The sequence below is a fragment of the Salvelinus fontinalis genome, chromosome 33, assembly GCF_029448725.1.
Source record: "Salvelinus fontinalis isolate EN_2023a chromosome 33, ASM2944872v1, whole genome shotgun sequence".
NCBI classification, from domain to species: Eukaryota; Metazoa; Chordata; class Actinopteri; order Salmoniformes; family Salmonidae; genus Salvelinus; species Salvelinus fontinalis.
The window spans coordinates 20806052-20826421 of NC_074697.1; the positions used below are offsets into that span (position 1 = coordinate 20806052).

Consider the following 20370-nt stretch of genomic DNA (forward strand, 5'->3'; position numbering starts at 1 on the left):
TACAGTTGCTATTCACAAGGTGACCGCTCTCTCCTTTCCTCTGTTCCCTTCTTCGGAATGGATTAGTTTTCTTTTTCATTTGCTTTGTTCTCCTCCTGCAAGCGATTCAATCCCACACTGGGCGGAGAGATGGGTTTGGTTTCATCTCGTCCCTGGCTCCCACACTACCTCTCACTCTCATTCTCTCCTCTTGTGTCTCAACTCCTCCTTGAAGTCACCTTGTTCTCAGGGCTCATCAATCTCTGTGTGGATCCTTTCACAAACATGGCTCCCTTGCCCTCCATCCTTCCTCATCTCCTTAACCCCTCTGTACTTCCTCTCCATCTCCACACCTCTACTCTGTTCTTCCCTCAAGCCCTAATTCTTCTCCTCTCCTCTCCTCTCCTCTCCTCTCCTCTCCTCTCCTCTCCAGTTAATAGCCTTGTGTTTGGTCCTGTCTTTCTCCTCTCTCTCTATTGCGTCTTATTTCCTATCCCTGTCCCCCTTTTGTGACTCTCCTACTAGCTTGCCATTTTCTGTCTCTCTCGGGCCTTTTAGCAGTTGTTTTCTTAGTCTGCCAGTGCCCTCCACCTATCATTTGTTATGACTTTCCATCCCACTGCCTCTTCATCTCTTCATTTTCCTGCTCTCTCCCCCTCTCTCTCTACCTGGTCTTTGAAGTGAGAAGGGGACAGGTGTGGAGGCCTGTCCCTTTAATCAGACAGTAATAGAGAAGAGGAAGAAAGAGAGAGGGAGCGAGAGAAGACAGCACAGATAGAAGAGGAGAGGAGAGGAGAGGAGAGGAGAGGAGAGGAGAGGAGAGGAGAGGAAGAGCGTGCTTTTGTTTTCTCCATACCATGGTGGGCCCAGGAGATGATGAGGGGTCTTTAATGTGTAAGGTTTCAGCCCCTCTCTCTCTGCTTCCCTCCTCTCCCTTTCTTTCTCCTTCTCTCTGTCTTTTTCTTTTTCTCTGCCACACTGTCCAATTGAGTAGGCCCACTGTTGTTTTCTCTCTTCTTTTTCCCCTTCTCTTCATCTCTATCTTTCTACCTCGCCCTTTCATTTATATTGACTTGTTTCATTTCTTCTGTCTATCATTTCTTCTGTCTATCATTTCTTCTGTCTATCATTTCTTCTGTCTCATTTCTTCTGTCTATCATTTCTTCTGTCTATCATTTCTTCTGTCTATCATTTCTTCTGTCTCATTTCTTCTGTCTATCATTTCTTCTGTCTCATTTCTTCTGTCTATCATTTCTTCTGTCTCATTTCTTCTGTCTATCATTTCTTCTGTCTATCATTTTGCATGACAGGGAGAGACATGACAGGATTTGGGAATTTTGAAGTTACACTTCTTGTCAATTGTGCCACTGGGCACAGATGTCATTTCAACGTCTAGGTATTGGTTGTCAACTAATGTGAAATCAACAAAAAAAATCACAATTTAATTGAAAAAAATATGATATTCCCTTACGTTGATGTCTTTTTGCGAATCCAATCAGTTTTCCACATTGATTCAATGTCCTCACATTGAATTATGTTGTTGAAATGACGTGGGAACAATGTTGATTCAACCAGTTGGTGTGCTGTTGCATCCACACACCTGCTCCACTCTCTTGCCCCTATTCTCTCTCAACCATATACACACATGATTAAATAACACACAGACACTCAGACACACACACTCAGATACTCAGACACACACACTCAGACACACACACACAGACACTCAGACACACACACTGAGACACACACACAGACACTCAGACACACACACACACAGACACTCAGACACACACACACACACAGACACACACGCAGACACTCAGACACACACACAGACACTCAGACACACACTCAGACACTCAGACACACAGACACACACACAGACACGCACACACACACACAGACACTCAGACACACACACAGACACTCAGACACACACACAGACACTCAGACACACACACAGACACTCAGACACACACACAGACACTCAGACACACACACACACATTCAGACACTCAGACACACACACAGACACTCAGACACACACACTAACACTCAGACACACACACAGACACTCAGACACACACAGACACTCAGACACACACACAGAGACTCAGACACACAGACCCTCAGACACACACACAGACACTCAGACAAACACACAGACACTCAGACATACACAAAGACGCTCAGACACACACACACAGACACTCAGACACACAGACACTCACACAGAGACTCAGACACTCAGACACTCAGACACACATACACACAGAGACTCAGACACACAGACACTCAGACACACAGACACACACTCAGACACACACACAGACACACTCAGACACACAGACACTCAGACACTCAGACACTCAGACACACACACAGACACTCAGACACACACACAGACACTCAGACACACACACAGACACTCAGACACACACACAGACACTCAGACACACACAGACACTCAGACACACACACAGAGACTCAGACACACAGACACTCAGACACACATACAGACACTCAGACACACACTCAGACACATTCAGACACACACAGACACTCAGACACACACAGACACACAGACACTCAGACACACCCACAGACACACAGACACTCAGACAGACACTCAGACAGACACTCAGACAGACACTCAGACACACACACAGACACTCAGACACACAGACACACAGACACACAGACACTCAGACACTCAGACACACAGACACTCAGACACACACACAGACACTCAGACACACAGACACACAGACCCTCAGACACACACACAGACACTCAGAAACACACACAGACACTCAGACACACACACACAGACACTCAGACACACAGACACACAGAGACTCAGACACTCAGACACACAGACACACACACACACAGTCACACAGACACACACACACAGACACTCAGACACAGACACACAGACACACTCAGACACACTCAGACACACACACAGACACTCAGACACACACACAGACACTCAGACAGACACTCAGACACTCAGACACTCAGACACACACACAGACACTCAGACACTCACACACAGACACTCACACACAGACACTCACACACAGACACTCACACACACACACTCAGACACAGACACTCAGACACTCAGACACTCACACACAGACACTCAGACACTCACACTCAGACACTCAGACACTCAGACACTCAGACACACAAACAGACACTCAGACACACACAGAGACTCAGACACACACACAGACACTCAGACACTCACACACAGACACTCACACTCAGACACTCAGACACTCACACTCAGACACTCAGACACTCAGACACTCAGACACACAAACAGACAAACAGACACTCAGACACACACAGAGACTCAGACACACACACAGACACTCAGACACACACACAGACACTCAGACACATGTAACAGTTTAACTTTAGTACGTCCCCTCGCCTCGACCTCGGGCGCGAACCAGGGACCCTCTGCACACATCAACAAAAAAATATGATATTCCCTTACGTTGATGTCTTTTTGCGAATCCAATCAGTTTTCCACATTGATTCAATGTCCTCACATTGAATTATGTTGTTGAAATGACGTGGGAACAATGTTGATTCAACCAGTTGGTGTGCTGTTGCATCCACACACCTGCTCCACTCTCTTGCCCCTATTCTCTCTCAACCACATACACACATGATTAAATAACACACAGACACTCAGACACACACACTCAGACACTCAGACACACACACTCAGACACTCAGACACACACACTCAGACACACACACACAGACACACACACAGACACTCAGACACACACACACACAGACACTCAGACACACACACACACACACAGAGACACTCAGACACACACACAGACACACACACAGACACTCAGACACACACACAGACACTCAGACACACACTCAGACACAGACACTGAGACACACACACAGACACTCAGACACACAGACACACACACAGACACGCACACACACACACAGACACTCAGACACACACACAGACACTCAGACACACACACAGACACTCAGACACACACACAGACACTCAGACACACACACAGACACTCAGACACACACAGACACTCAGACACACACAGACACTCAGACACACACACAGACACTCAGACACACACACAGACACTCAGACACACACACACACACACAGACACTCAGACACACACACAGACACTCAGACACACACACAGACACTCAGACACACACACTAACACTCAGACACACACTAACACTCAGACACACACACAGACACTCAGACACACACAGACACTCAGACACACACACAGAGACTCAGACACACAGACCCTCAGACACACACACAGACCCTCAGACACACACACAGACACTCAGACAAACACACAGACGCTCAGACACACACACACAGACACTCAGACACACAGACACTCACACAGAGACTCAGACACTCAGACACTCAGACACACATACACACAGAGACTCAGACACTCAGACACTCAGACACACACTCAGACACACACACACAGACACACTCAGACACACAGACACTCAGACACACACACAGACACTCAGACACACACACAGACACTCAGACACACACAGAGACACTCAGACACACACAGACACTCAGACACACACACAGAGACTCAGACACACAGACACTCAGACACACACACAGACACTCAGACACTCACACACAGACACTCAGACACACACTCAGACACACACACAGACACTCAGACAGACACTCAGACAGACACTCAGACAGACACTCAGACAGACACTCAGACAGACACTCAGACAGACACACAGACACTCAGACACACACACAGACACTCAGACACACAGACACACAGACACTCAGACACTCAGACACTCAGACACACAGACACACAGACACACAGACACACAGACACTCAGACACACACACAAACACTCAGACACACACAGACACTCAGACACACACACAGAGACTCAGACACACAGACCCTCAGACACACACACAGACACTCAGACACACAGACAAACAGAGACTCAGACACACAGAGACTCAGACACTCAGACACACAGACACTCAGACACACACACACACAGAGACTCAGACACTCAGACACACAGACACTCAGACACACAGAGACTCAGACACTCAGACACACAGACACTCAGACACTCAGACACAGACACTCAGACACAGACACACAGACACACAGACACTCAGACACACTCAGACACACTCAGACACACACACAGACACACACACAGACACTCAGACACACACACAGACACTCAGACACACACACAGACACTCAGACAGACACTCAGACACTCAGACAGACACTCAGACACTCAGACACTCAGACACACACACAGACACTCAGACACACACACACAGACACTCACACACAGACACTCACACACAGACACTCACACACAGACACTCACACACAGACACTCACACACAGACACTCAGACACTCAGACACTCAGACACTCAGACACTCAGACACTCAGACACACAAACAGACACTCAGACACACACAGAGACTCAGACACACACACAGACACTCAGACACTCACACTCAGACACACAAACAGACACTCAGACACACACACAGACACTCAGACACACACAGAGACACTCAGACACACACACAGACACTCAGACACATGTAACAGTTTAACTTTAGTACGTCCCCTCGCCTCGACCTCGGGCGCGAACCAGGGACCCTCTGCACACATCAACAACGGTCGCCCACGAAGCATCGTTACCCATCGCGCCACAAAGGCCGCGGCTCTTGCAGAGCAAGGGCCAACACTACATCTAGGTTTCAGAGCAAGTGACGTAACTGATTGAAACGCTACTAGCGCATACCCGCTAACTAGCTAGCCATTTCACATCCGTTACACACACACACACAGACTCAGACACACAGACACTCAGACACACACAGACACTCAGACACACACAGACACTCAGACACACACAGACACTCAGACACACACACAGAGACTCAGACACACAAACACACAAACACTCAGACACTCAGACACACAGACACACACACAGACACTCAGACAGACACACAGACACTCAGACACACAGACACTCAGACACACACAGACACTCAGACACACACACAGAGACTCAGACACACACTCAGACACAAACACAGAGACTCAGACACTCAGACACACACACAGACACTCAGACACACACACAGACACTCGGACACACATACAGACACTCAGACACACACACAGACACTCAGACACACACACAGACACCCAGACACTCAGACACTCAGACACACACACAGACACTCAGACACTCAGACACACACACAGACACTCAGACACTCAGACACTCAGACACACACACAGACACTCAGACACACACACAGACACACAGACACACATACAGACACTCAGACACACACACAGACACTCGGACACACACACTAACACTCAGACACTCAGACACACACACAGACACTCGGACACACACACTAACACTCAGACAGTCAGACACACACACAGTCGCTCAGACACACACACAGACACTCAGACACACACACACAGACACTCAGACACACACACAGACACTCAGACACACACACAGACACTCAGACACACACACAAACACTCAGACACACACACAGGCACTCAGACACTCAGACACACACTCAGACATAGACACATTCACACACATACAATCACACACATACAATCACACACATAGAATCACACACACACAATCACACACCTACAATCACACAGACACTCACCTTCTTCCCTGTGGCATAACTCCTTTATAGCCTGTAGCTGTGAACCAGTGCCGTGCTTGATAGCTGTTCCCTGAGCTAGAGTATCTCCTGTCCCTCCCTGGGTAGTGCTTTCCCTCACTCTGAATCTCTTCCTGCCACAACAGCCAGTCTCGTGCTCTATCTCTCTCCAGCTGGCTGCTCACCAAACAGAGCATCGCAGCTGTTCTCCTCAACTTCACTGTTTTCAGGAGGGATATTATCTTTGGTGCTGACAACTCAATTCATTACCTGCTTTAACAACTCAGACAGCTTGCTATATTTATTTCTCTAATATAGCGGTAGTTCTTTTATCCGTTTTGGGTGTGATAGTGCATGGGTTGGGTGTTGAATGTTTTTGCGTACCGAATAGAACGATAAACACATCAGTCAACTGTAATGATGACTTCATGGTTCACTCTACCAGGGTCGAATCTGCATCACACTCTCAATACACACTCTTTCTCTTCTCTCCTCTCTTTGCAGGCTGGTTAGTTGTTATCCTAAAGCCCCCCCACTCCCTATACCTCCCTCTCTCTTCCTCCCTCTCCCCACTCCCTATATCTCCCTCTCTCTTCCTCCCTCTCCCCACTCCCTATATCCCCCTCTCTCTTCTTCCCTCTCCCCACTCTCTATCAGAAACTGAGTGAAAAAGAAGACAAAGACAGAGAGAGTGAAAGAGAGAGAGAGAGAAAGTCTGACAGGCTTACAACATACCAACACTGAGAGACATACCAACACTGAGAGAGATACCAACACTGAGAGACATACCAACACTGAGAGACATACCAACACTGAGAGAGATACCAACATTGAGAGAGATACCAACACTGAGAGACATACCAACACAGAAAAACATACCAACACTGAGAGAGAGACATACAACACTGAGAGACATACCAACACTAAGAGACATACCAACAATGAGAGAGTGTCACGTTCCTGACCTGTTTTCTGTTATTTTTGTATGTGTTTAGTTGGTCAGGGCGTGAGTTGGGGTGGGCATTCTATGTTTCGTGTTTCTATGTTTAGATCATTGGAAATTAGCCTTATATGGTTCTCAATCAGAGACAGGTGTTTGACGTTTCCTCTGATTGAGAATCATATATAGGTAGGCTGTTCACACTGTTTGTTTGTGGGTGGTTGTCTTCCGTGTCTGTGTATGTGCACCACACGGGACTGTTTCGTTTGTTCGTTCGTTTCTGTAGTCTGTACCTGTTCGTGCGTTCTTCGTGTATATGTAAGTTCTCTAGTTCAGGTCTGTCTACTTTCGTTTTTTTATTTTGTAAGTTATTCAAGTGTTCTTCGTGTTTCGTCTTTAATTTAATAAATTCATTATGTCGTATCACAATGCTGCGTTTTGGTCCAATCCATACTCCTCCTCTTCGGACGAAGAGGAGGAGGACAACCGTTACAGAGAGATACAAACACAGAGAAACATACCAACACTCAGAAAGACACCAACACTGAGAAAGTTACCAACACTGAGAGAGATACTAACACTGAGAGAGATACCAACACAGAGGATCATACCAACACTGAGAGAGATACCAACACTGATAAACATACGTGCACTAAGAGACATGCCAACACTGAGAGACATACCAACACTGCGAGACATACCAACACTGAGAGACATACCAACACTGAGAGAGATACCAACACTGAGAGACATACCAACACTGAGAGACATACCAACACTGAGAGAGATACCAACATTGAGAGAGATACCAACATTGAGAGAGATGCCAACACAGAGAAACATACCAACCCTGAGAGAGATGCCAACACTGAGAGAGATACCAACACAGAGAGATGCCAACACTGAGAGAGATACCAACACTGGGAAACATGTCAACACTGAGAGAGGTGCCAACACTGAGAGAGAGGCCACCACTGAGAGAGAGAGGCCAACACTGAGAGAGATGCCAGCACTGAGAGAAATGCCAACACCGGGAGAGATGCCAACACTGAGAGAGATGCCAACACTGACAGAGATGCCAACACTGACAGAGATGCCAACACTGACAGAGATGCCAACACTGACAGAGATACCAACACTGAGAGAGATGCCAACACTGACAGAGATGCCAACACTGACAGAGATGCCAACACTGACAGAGATGCCAACACTGACAGAGATGCCAACACTGACAGAGATGCCAACACTGACATAGATGCCAACACTGACAGAGATACCAACACTGAGAGAGATATCAACACTGAGAGAGCTACCAACACTGAGAAACATACCAGCACTATGAGAGATGCAAACACTGAGAGACGTACCAAGACTGAGAAACATATCAACACCGAAAAAGATACCAACTGAGAAAGATACCAACAATGAGAAATATACCAACACTGACAGAGATAGTCTAGTCCTCCTTGTTGTACCATTGCATCAGCTAGCTGCTGTATGATTCTGGTACCCTATGGAAAAACAGAGTGGCTTAAACCTGGTTTATTCCTCTTTTCCCTCTGGAGATCTGTCCAGCAGCAGGCAGCCTCAGCGCCCGCCCACCCCCAGCAGAGTCAGGGTCCGCTGGGCACCGCCACATCCCCTTTGAAGCCTGGAGGAAGTCATCTACCAGTCACACCACTCTCCCATGAGCCCCATGCTTTGAAATATTCAACTGTGGGTAGCGCCCAACAATAGGGGTGCTGCCAATCTATGTGTATGTTCTTATGAAAGTTTCTTGTCTAAATTCCAGACACTATCTTATCCTTTGCTGCATGTTACCACCACCAGTCCCAGCACCACTGGATATTTCACACAGACTTGTTTATCTAAGGCCTGACTACCATCGCAGTATCTCTGAATACACTGGTTGGCTACAACATGGCCAGCAGCTGTGAAATCTTCCAATTAGTACAATTTGGGCCAAATCTTGACTTGCTTTATACTATAGCTATGTCATGAACAGTTGTGCTCTGGATAGCCACAATAAGGTGGTGTTTTATACCACAGAACCACCATGGAACAAGACATGTATCTCTCACCATAGACATCAGTGGGACGTCAAGTAGATTACCTAAATCATTATAAGAGAGTCAAATTGGCCCGATGTGGGCAGTTTACACTGGCTACTGCATGTCCAGACAGTATGCAGTAGACAGTAGGGGTATATCCTATGCTAACTCATCCAGGCTAGTGCTATAGGTTATCGCAGGATAAGCCTGACAGCAGATCAAAGAGCAGTAGAGCAGGGTTGTGTCTGTCTGCCAGAGAGCAATTACTCTGAATTACAACCAAGGCAACGAGTAGCCCCAGGGAGAGAGAGAGGAAAAGAGAGAGAGCAAGAGAGGAGAGTTAAAAGAAACATGCAGAATGAGAGAAGGAGGAGAAAGCAAGAGAGAGAGATAGATGATGCAGGGATAGGAAGAGAGAGAAAGGGAGGGAAGAGAGAGAGAGGGCAGGAGAGGACACCTGAGAAGTGTGCATGGAGGGGCTGCTGGAGAAGGCTGGCTGTAGACTGTCGGCATGTAGGCCTGGGTACTTTGGAGTGAAAGTGTTGCTTGACACTCAGTCCCACAGCATACTGTATGGAGCTGCAGGGTCCTCACCCTCCTTTACACTACCAGCCAGAGACAAACAGGCTCAAGTCTCCAAGGCCTCCAACAACTGTCTGGAGAGCAGTGATATCCCATACAGAGTGGCAGGACTACCCCATAGAGAGTGGCAGGACTACCCCCTAGAGAGTGGCAGGACTACCCCCTAGAGAGTGGCAGGACTACCCCCTAGAGAGTGGCAGGACTACCCCCTGGAGAGGACTGCCCCCTAGAGAGTGACAGGACTACCCCCTAGAGAGTGACAGGACTACCCCCTAGAGAGTGGCAGGACTACCCCCTAGAGAGTGGCAGGACTACCCCCTAGAGTGGCAGGACTACCCCCTAGAGAGTGGCAGGACTACCCCCTAGAGAATGGCAGGACTACCCCCTAGAGAGTGGCAGGACTACCCCCTAGAGAGTGGCAGGACTACCCCCTAGAGAGTGGCAGGACTACCCCCTAGAGAGTGGCAGGACTACCCCCTAGAGAGGACTGCCCCCTAGAGAGTGGCAGGACTACCCCCTAGAGAATGGCAGGACTACCCACTAGAGAGTGGCAGGACTACCCACTAGAGAATGGCAGGACTACCCACTAGAGAATGGCAGGACTACCCACTAGAGAGTGGCAGGACTACCCCCTAGAGAGTGGCAGGACTACCCCCTAGAGAATGGCAGGACTACCCCCTAGAGAATGGCAGGACTACCCCCTAGAGAGTGGCAGGACTACCCCCTAGAGAATGGCAGGACTACCCCCTAGAGAGTGGCAGGACTACCCCCTAGAGAATGGCAGGACTACCCCCTAGAGAGTGGCAGGACTACCCCCTAGAGAATGGCAGGACTACCCCCTAGAGAATGGCAGGACTACCCCCTGGAGAGTGGCAGGACTACCCCCTAGAGAGTGGCAGGACTACCCCCTAGAGAGTGGCAGGACTACCCCCTAGAGAATGGCAGGACTACCCCCTAGAGAATGGCAGGACTACCCCCTAGAGAATGGCAGGACTACCCCCTAGAGAATGGCAGGACTACCCCCTAGAGAATGGCAGGACTACCCCCTGGAGAGTGGCAGGACTACCCCCTAGAGAATGGCAGGACTACCCACTAGAGAATGGCAGGACTACCCCCTAGAGAGGACTGCCCCCTAGAGAGTGGCAGGACTACCCACTAGAGAATGGCAGGACTACCCCCTAGAGAATGGCAGGACTACCCACTAGAGAATGGCAGGACTACCCCCTAGAGAATGGCAGGACTACCCACTAGAGAATGGCAGGACTACCCACTAGAGAATGGCAGGACTACCCCCTAGAGAATGGCAGGACTACCCACTAGAGAATGGCAGGACTACCCCCTAGAGAGGACTGCCCCCTAGAGAGTGGCAGGACTACCCACTAGAGAATGGCAGGACTACCCCCTAGAGAATGGCAGGACTACCCACTAGAGAATGGCAGGACTACCCCCTAGAGAATGGCAGGACTACCCCCTAGAGAATGGCAGGACTACCCCCTAGAGAATGGCAGGACTACCCCCTAGAGAATGGCAGGACTACCCACTAGAGAATGGCAGGACTACCCCCTAGAGAATGGCAGGACTACCCCCTAGAGAATGGCAGGACTACCCCCTAGAGAATGGCAGGACTACCCCCTAGAGAGTGGCAGGACTACCCCCTAGAGAATGGCAGGACTACCCCCTAGAGAATGGCAGGACTACCCCCTAGAGAATGGCAGGACTACCCCCTAGAGAGTGGCAGGACTACCCCCTAGAGAATGGCAGGACTACCCCCTAGAGAGTGGCAGGACTACCCCCTAGAGAATGGCAGGACTACCCCCTAGAGAATGGCAGGACTACCCCCTAGAGAGTGGCAGGACTACCCCCTAGAGAGTGGCAGGACTACCCCCTAGAGAATGGCAGGACTACCCCCTAGAGAGTGGCAGGACTACCCCCTAGAGAATGGCAGGACTACCCCCTAGAGAATGGCAGGACTACCCCCTAGAGAATGGCAGGACTACCCCCTAGAGAATGGCAGGACTACCCCCTAGAGAATGGCAGGACTACCCACTAGAGAATGGCAGGACTACCCCCTAGAGAGTGGCAGGACTACCCACTAGAGAATGGCAGGACTACCCCCTAGAGAATGGCAGGACTACCCCCTAGAGAATGGCAGGACTACCCCCTAGAGAGTGGCAGGACTACCCCCTAGAGAATGGCAGGACTACCCCCTAGAGAGTGGCAGGACTACCCCCTAGAGAATGGCAGGACTACCCCCTAGAGAATGGCAGGACTACCCCCTGGAGAGTGGCAGGACTACCCCCTAGACAGTGGGGCTAAAGTATATTTTCTACTATTCATCTCTACAATGTGACTGTTTGCATGTTGGTGCTAATTGTGTGTGTTGACCTCTGTGCTTGCCAGTCACTGAATGTGTCAGATTTGGTGCAGTGCTCATCATGTCCTAATTGAGGTGACGGCTCACCCATCTGCTGTCCTAGCAGGAGCACCATTAGAAGTGTGTTCAGCCCCACTCAGACAGACACTCTGCAAGGGGGCTATTAAACCTCCATCAGCTCTTCCTCAACCACAACCAAAGGACAGACCCAGCAGAAGCCTTTATACTGTAACTGCCTCAAAACAGTAATTATGTTCTCCTTATAAAGAAAGAGCTGATGGAGCGTCTTGTACTTATGTTTATCTAACAGCCCCTTCTTATATCTCCCCTTTTCTCTCTCTCTCTCTCTCTGTCAATTCAATTCAATGGGATTTATTGGCATGGGAAACATATGTTAACATTGCCATAGCAAGTGAAATAGAAAATAAAAAATTGTGAAATGAACAATATAAAATGAACAGTAAACATTACACTCACAAAGGTTCCAAAGGAATAGAGACAATAGAAATGTCATTATGTCTGTATACAGTGTTGTAACGATGTGCACATCGAGCAACCAACAAAGAACAAACACCATTGTAAATACAACATACATTTGGGTTGTAATTACAAAGATGTTTGTTCTTCACTGGTTGACCTTTTCTTGTGGCAACAGGTCACAAATCTTGCTGCTGTGGTGGCACACTGTGGTATTTCACCCAGTAGATATGGGAGTTTATCAAAATTTGATTTGTTTTCAAATTCTTTGTGGATCTGTGTAATCTAAGGGAAATACGTGTCTCTAATATGGTCATACATTTGGCAGGAGGTTAGGAAGTGCAGCTCAGTTTGTCCCTCTCTCTCTCTTTATCTCCCTATCTTTCTCTCCCTCTCTCTCTCCCTCTCTCTCTTTCTTTCATTCACTATTTCTCTCTTTCACTCTTCTTCTCGCCCTCTCTCACTTTCTCTCACTCTCTCTCTGTTTCTATTTCGATCTCCCTCTCTTGCTCTGTCTCTCTCTCTCTCTCTCTCCCTCTCACTCTCTCTCTCTCTCTCAATTCAATTCAAAGGGGCTTTATTTCCATGGGAAACATATGTTAATATTGCCAAAGCAAGTGAGGTAGATAATGTACAAAAGTGAAAATACAGTAAAAATGAACAGTAAACATTACACTCACAGAAGTTCCAAAATAATAAAGACATTTCAAATGTCATATTATATATATATATGTACAGCTCACAGTGTTGTAACGATGTACAAAAAAGTATAAAAGGGAAAATAAATAAGCATAAATGTGGGTTATATTTACAATGGGGTTTGTTCTTCACTGGTTGACCTTTTCTTGTGGCAACAGGTCACAAATCTTGCTGCTGTGGTGACACACTGTGGTATTTCACCTCTCTCTCCCTCCCTCTTTCTCTTTCTCTCTTTCCGATGCAGATCTGTGATAAGGAGTGGCACTATTACGTCATTAACGTGGAGTTTCCTGTGGTGACACTCTACGTGGACGGAGTGACCTACGACCCTTACCTGGTGACAGACGATTGGCCGATCCACCCCTCTCAGATTGATGTACAGCTCACTGTGGGCGCCTGCTGGCAAGGTGATGATGATTGTGATGATGACAATTACAATGATGATGAGTGCAGTCACAAAAACTATCAAGCGCTATGATGAAACTATCTCTGATGAGGACCGCAACAGGAAAGGAAGACTCAGAGTTACCTCTGCTACAGAGGATAAGTTCATTAGAGTTACCAGCCTCAGATTGTAGCCCAAATAAATGCTTCACATAGTTCAAGTAACAGACACATCTCCACATCAACTGTTCAGAGGAGACTGTGTGAATCAGGCCTTCATGGTCGATTGCTGCAAAGAAACAACTACTAAAGGACACCAATAAGAAGAAGATACTTACTTGGGCAAAGAAACATGAGCAATGGACATTAGACCGGTGGTATTCTGTCCTTTGTCCAAATTTGAGATTTTTGGTTCCAACGGCTTTTGTCCTTGTGAGACGCAGAGAAGGTGAACGGATGATCTCCACATGTGTAGTTCCCACCGTGAAGCATGGAAGAGGAAGTCTGATGGTGAGGGAGTGCTTTGCTGGTGACACTGTCTGTGATTTATTTAAAATTCAAGGCACATTTAACCAGCATGGCTACCATAGTATTCTGCAGCGATGCGCCATCCCATCTGGTTTGCGTTTAGTGAGAATATCATTGGTTTTTCAACAGGACAACCCAACACACCTACAGGCCGTGTAAGGTATACTTTCCCAAGGAGGAGAGTGATGGAGTGTTGCATCAGATGAACTGGCCTCCACAATCAAAGGACCTCAACCCAATTGAGATGGCTTGGGATGAGTTGGACCGCAGAGTGAAGGAAAAGCACCAACAAGTGCTCAGCATATGTGGGAACTCCTTCAAGACTGTTGGAAAAGCCTTCCAGGTCTGATTCACGCAGTCTCCTCTGAACAGTTGATGTGGAGATGTGTATGTTATTTGAACTTTGAAGCATTTATTTGGGCTACAATCTGAGGCTGGTAACTATAATGAACGAGTCCTCTACAGCAGAGGTAACTCTGGGTCTTCCTTTCCTGTGGCGGTCCTCATCAGAGATAGTTTCATCATAGCACTTGATAGTTTTTGTGACTGCACTTGAAGAAACTTTCAAAGTTCTTGAAATGTTCCGTCTTAAAGTAATGATGGACTGTCGTTTCTCTTTGCTTATTTGAGCTGTTCTTGCCATAATATGGACTTCGTCTTTTACCAAGTAGGGCTATCTTCTGTATACCACCCCTAACCTGTCACAACAAAACTGATTGGCTCAAATGCATTAAGAAGGAAATAAATTCCAGGTGACTACCTCATGAAGCCGGTTTAGAGAATGCCAAGAGTGTAACGCTTGTTCCCCTCTTCTTCGTCCGAAGAGGAGGAGTAGGGATCAGACCAACATGCAGTGGGTTTAGAAAACATAATGAATTTATTAAACGACAAAGACGAACACGAAACAACACTTGAAATAATTACAAAATAACAAAACGAACGAAGACAGACCTGAACTAGAGAACTTACAAATAACACGAAGAATGCACAAACAGGTATAGACTACAAACAAAAACGCTACAGTCCCGTGTGGTACGAACATACATACAGACACGGAAGACAACCACCCACAAACAAACAGGCTTGGTGCGTGGTGTAGGCACTGTCTTAACCAGACGGCTAGCACGCACCTCAGGACGAGTATGGAGAGCTGTTCCCAGTGACATTAACTCACCAATACGTTCATTCGGACGGATGCCGTGCCTCATGCACCAAACCAGTACATCCCTCATATCTTTCTCCTTCAATTTCTCCATTAACTCCTTTACTGTCTCTGCGTCACTCACCTCCAAATCCGCCCTCACCGGCTCCTTATGTAAAGCAGGAGGAGCTGGCTCAAGTCCCCTGACTGACCCAACTATATTCCCCGAAAGCCCCCCCAAGAAATTTTTGGGTTTGACTTGCGGGCTTCCAGCCTTGTTTCCGTGCTGCCTCCTCATATCGCCGCCTCTCCGCTTTCGCTGCCTCCAGCTCCGCTTTGGGGCGGCGACACTCCTCTGGTTCTGCCCAGGGTCCTTCTCCGTCTAGGATTTCCTCCCATGTCCATTCCTCCTTGTACACCTGCTGCTGTCCGTTAACCCGCTGCTTGATCCTTCGTTGGTGGGTGGTTCTGTAACGCTTGTTCTCCTCCTCTTCGTCCGAAGAGGAGGAGTAGGGATCAGACCAACATGCAGCGGGTTTAGAAAATATAATGAATTTATTAAACGACAAAGACGAAGACGAAACAACACTTGGAATAATTACAAAATAACAAAACGAACGAAGACAGACCTGAACTAGAGAACTTACAAATAACACGAAGAACGCACAAACAGGTATAGACTACAAACAAAAACGCTACAGTCCTGTGTGGTACGAACATACATACAGACACGGAAGACAACCACCCACAAACAAACAGTGTGAACACCCTACCTTTATAAGGTTCCCAATCAGAGGAAACGTCAAACACCTGTCTCTGATTGAGAACCATATAAGGCTAATTACCAATGACCTAAACATAGAAACACAAAACAGAGAATGCCCACCCCAACTCACGCCCTGACCAACTAAACACATACAAAAATAACAGACAACAGGTCAGGAACGTGACAAAGAGTGTGCAAAGCTGTCATCAAGGCAAAGGGTGGCTACTTTGAAGAATCTAAAATCTAAAATCTATTTTTATTTGTTTAACACTTTTTTGGTTACTACATGATTCCATATGTGTTATTTCAAAATGTTGATGTCTTCACTATTTTTCTACAATGTAGAAAATAGTAAAAATAAAGAAAACCCTTGAATAAGAAGGTGTGTCCAAACTTTTGACTGGAGCCAGATGCTCACGTCCGTCTGTCATGCCCATCCACAGCACCTTGGCAAAACCTAAACCTACCTGAAGGTAACAGCGCTCACTGTTGCCCCCAGTGGCTGGTTTCCACATCATCTCCCAATGTCCTCAGACATGGATGGACATCGAATACTGACTTGTATCATGGGTGACCTGGCTGGAAAATGATGACGATGATAAAAATGATGACGATCCGCAACCATTGTCTTGCCCCTGTTATGTGCCCCTATTGACTGGTTCGATGTGAGAAAATGTTTTGGGGATCTGACCTGACAGTTGATCAATTAGGCCGACTGGACAAGTAGTGTCAGATTTTCTCTCTCCAGACCAAAGATAACAATGGCTGTCTTCGAAGTGCTGTGTGCATAATGTGTATTTTTGACAGTGAATGAACCTAACTGCCGGAAGCTTTTAATCCATCTTCGATGCACAATGAAGATGAAAAGTGGAGATACAATCAAGCTGTCTCCAACAACGCCTGATGCCCAGTTAAAAATGGATAACAGGTCACTTCTCCTACAGTAGAGCCAACTATTAGCTAGATGACTGTATGAATGTGTCTAATGATGCGTAGCCCTAAATTATGTGCAGAGATAGATCAAGCCATTTTCAACAGGGTGGAATGACAGGAGGAGAGGAGGTGAGGAGAAGAGAAGAGAGGAGGAAAGGAGAGGAGAGGTGAGAAGAGAGGAGAGGAGAAGAGGAGATGAGGTGAGGAGAAGAGAGGAGGAAAGGAGAGGAGGTGAGGAGAAGATGGAAGGAGAGGAGAGGAGAGGAGAGGAGAGGAGAGGAGAGGAGAGGAGAGGAGAGGAGATGAGATGAGATGAGATGAGATGAGATGAGATGAGATGAGATGAGATGAGAGGAGAGGAGAGGAGAGGAGAGGAGAGGAGAGGAGAGGAGGGGAGGGGAGGGGAGGGGAGGGGAGGGGAGGGGAGGGGAGGGGAGGGGAGGGGAGATGAGATGAGATGAGATGAGATGAGATGAGATGAGATGAGATGAGATGAGATGAGATGAGATGAGATGAGATGAGATGAGATGAGATGAGATGAGATGAGAGGAGAGGAGAGGAGAGGAGAGGAGAGGAGAGGAGAGGAGAGGAGAGGAGAGGAGAGGAGAGGAGAGGAGAGGAGAAAAGGAGAGGAGAGGAGAGGAGAGGAGAAAAGGAGAGGAGGTGAAGAAAGAGGAGAAAAGGAGAGGAGGTGAGGAGAAGAGAGGAGGAGAGGAGTTGAGAAGAAGAGAGGTGGAAATGAGAGGAGGTGAGGAGACGAGTGGAGGAGAGGAGAGGAGGTGAGGAGAAGAGAGGAGGAAAGGAAAAGACAACGAGCAAGTCATTTTTTTCTCCTTTCAGCTGCTATAACTGCTGTTTTTTTCTTCTCTTTCATTGAATGGCTGATGGAGTTGAATGGCAGATGGAGTTGAATGGCGGATGGAATTGAATGGCAGATAGGGTTGAATGGCTGATGGAGTTGAATGGCTAATGGAGTTGAATGGCAGATGGAGTGGAATGGCAGATGGAGTTGAATGGCTAATGGAGTTGAATGGCAGATGGAGTGGAATGGCAGATGGAGTTGAATGGCAGATGGAGTTGAATGGCAGATGGAGTGGAATGGCAGATGGAGTGGAATGGCAGATGGAGTTGAATGGCAGATGGAGTGGAATGGCAGATGGAGTTGAATGGCAGATGGAGTTGAATGGCTAATGGAGTTGAATGGCAGATGGAGTGGAATGGCAGATGGAGTTGAATGGCAGATGGAGTTGAATGGCAGATGGAGTGGAATGGCAGATGGAGTTGAATGGCAGATGGAGTTGAATGGCAGATGGAGTTGAATGGCTGATGGATTTGAATGGCTAATGGAGTTGAATGGCAGATGGAGTTGAATGGCTAATGGAGTTGAATGGCAGATGGAGTTGAATGGCAGATGGAGTTGAATGGCAGATGGAGTTGTGTAGCCCTGAAGAAAGGATTAGAAGACCTTGAATAGAGGAGGAGGTCAGCGACCATTAGGCCTCTCTGAAGAGAACTAAGCCCTCAGTAACCACCCTGTTATCTTTACACAGCGCTATTAGCTCTGACAGTTGCCTTTTCAAAGGCTTTAGCTGCGAGCGACCGCCTTATTGACGAGCTCAATGTGCCACTGACAAGCTCTAGTGAAAGTTGCTTCAAACTTCAAGAGGAGTCTGGCTGCTTTCTGGGGTAATCACAGCTGAAGATTGATTATTCTCCCTGGCTGTGAAGGAATTTGCGACTTGATTTGTTCGTTTTACATTATCGTTTTATAAGTGCTCATTAGCATAATGCTTAGCTTCTCTGAGCTAGCGGTGACAGAATGGAAAGAATGGGGATGTAAAAACTGTGTGATGGAATTGGCATTTTAGAGGGAAAGAAATCAACAAGTAATAAGGGAAGGAAAACAGAAAGAAGTTTCATGGAAAAAAATCAGAATGTGTCAATACAGTCAATGGACTATTCTTCATGTCAGCGGATTGAGAGTGTGCACTCTGTGTGTGTTCATCACGCAGACCATGCAGTGCATGCTGAAGGGAAGGGCCTGCCTACCCAGAGCATGTGAGGCCAGGCAGGGGCCAGGCAGGACTCTTTTCTCTGTATATATCAACGATGTCGCTCTTGCTGCGGGTGATTCCCTGATCCACCTCTACGCAGACAACTCCATTCTGTATACATCTGGCCCTTCCTTGGACACTGTGTTAACTAACCTCCAAACGAGCTTCAATGCCATATAACACTCCTTCCGTGGCCTCCAACTGCTCATAAGCACTAGTAAAACCAAATGCATGCTTTTCAACCAGTCGCTGCCAGCACCCGCCCGCCCGACTAGCATCACTACTCTGGACGGTTCTGACTTAGAATATGTGGACAACTATAAATACCTAGGTGTCTGGCTAGACTGTAAACTCTCCTTCCAGACTCATATTAAACATCTCCAATCCAAAATAAAATCTTGAATCGGCTTTCTATTTCGTAACAAAGCATCCTTCACTCACACCGCCAAACTTACCCTTGTAAAACTGACTATCCTACCGATCCTCGACTTCGGCGATGTCATCTACAAAATAGCTTCCAACACTCTACTCAGCAAACTGGATGCTGTCTATCACAGTGCCATCCGTTTTGTTACCAAAGCCCCTTATACCACCCACCACTGCGACCTGTATGCTCTAGTCGGCTGGCCCTCGCCACATACTCGTCGCCAGACTCACTGGCTCAAGGTC

The 20370-nt window shown here is 47.4% G+C and overlaps 1 protein-coding gene across 2 annotated transcripts in view; it reads left to right on the plus strand.

Moving 5' to 3' along the window:
* LOC129831799 (calsyntenin-2-like) overlaps nt 1–20370 on the plus strand; it is a 681146-nt gene that overhangs the window by 553390 nt on the left and 107386 nt on the right. For both annotated transcript variants that reach the window (XM_055895258.1, XM_055895259.1), the window contains exon 9: nt 14140–14302. In XM_055895258.1, the coding sequence (XP_055751233.1) occupies nt 14140–14302 (163 nt within the window). The remainder of the gene's footprint in view (nt 1–14139; nt 14303–20370) is intronic.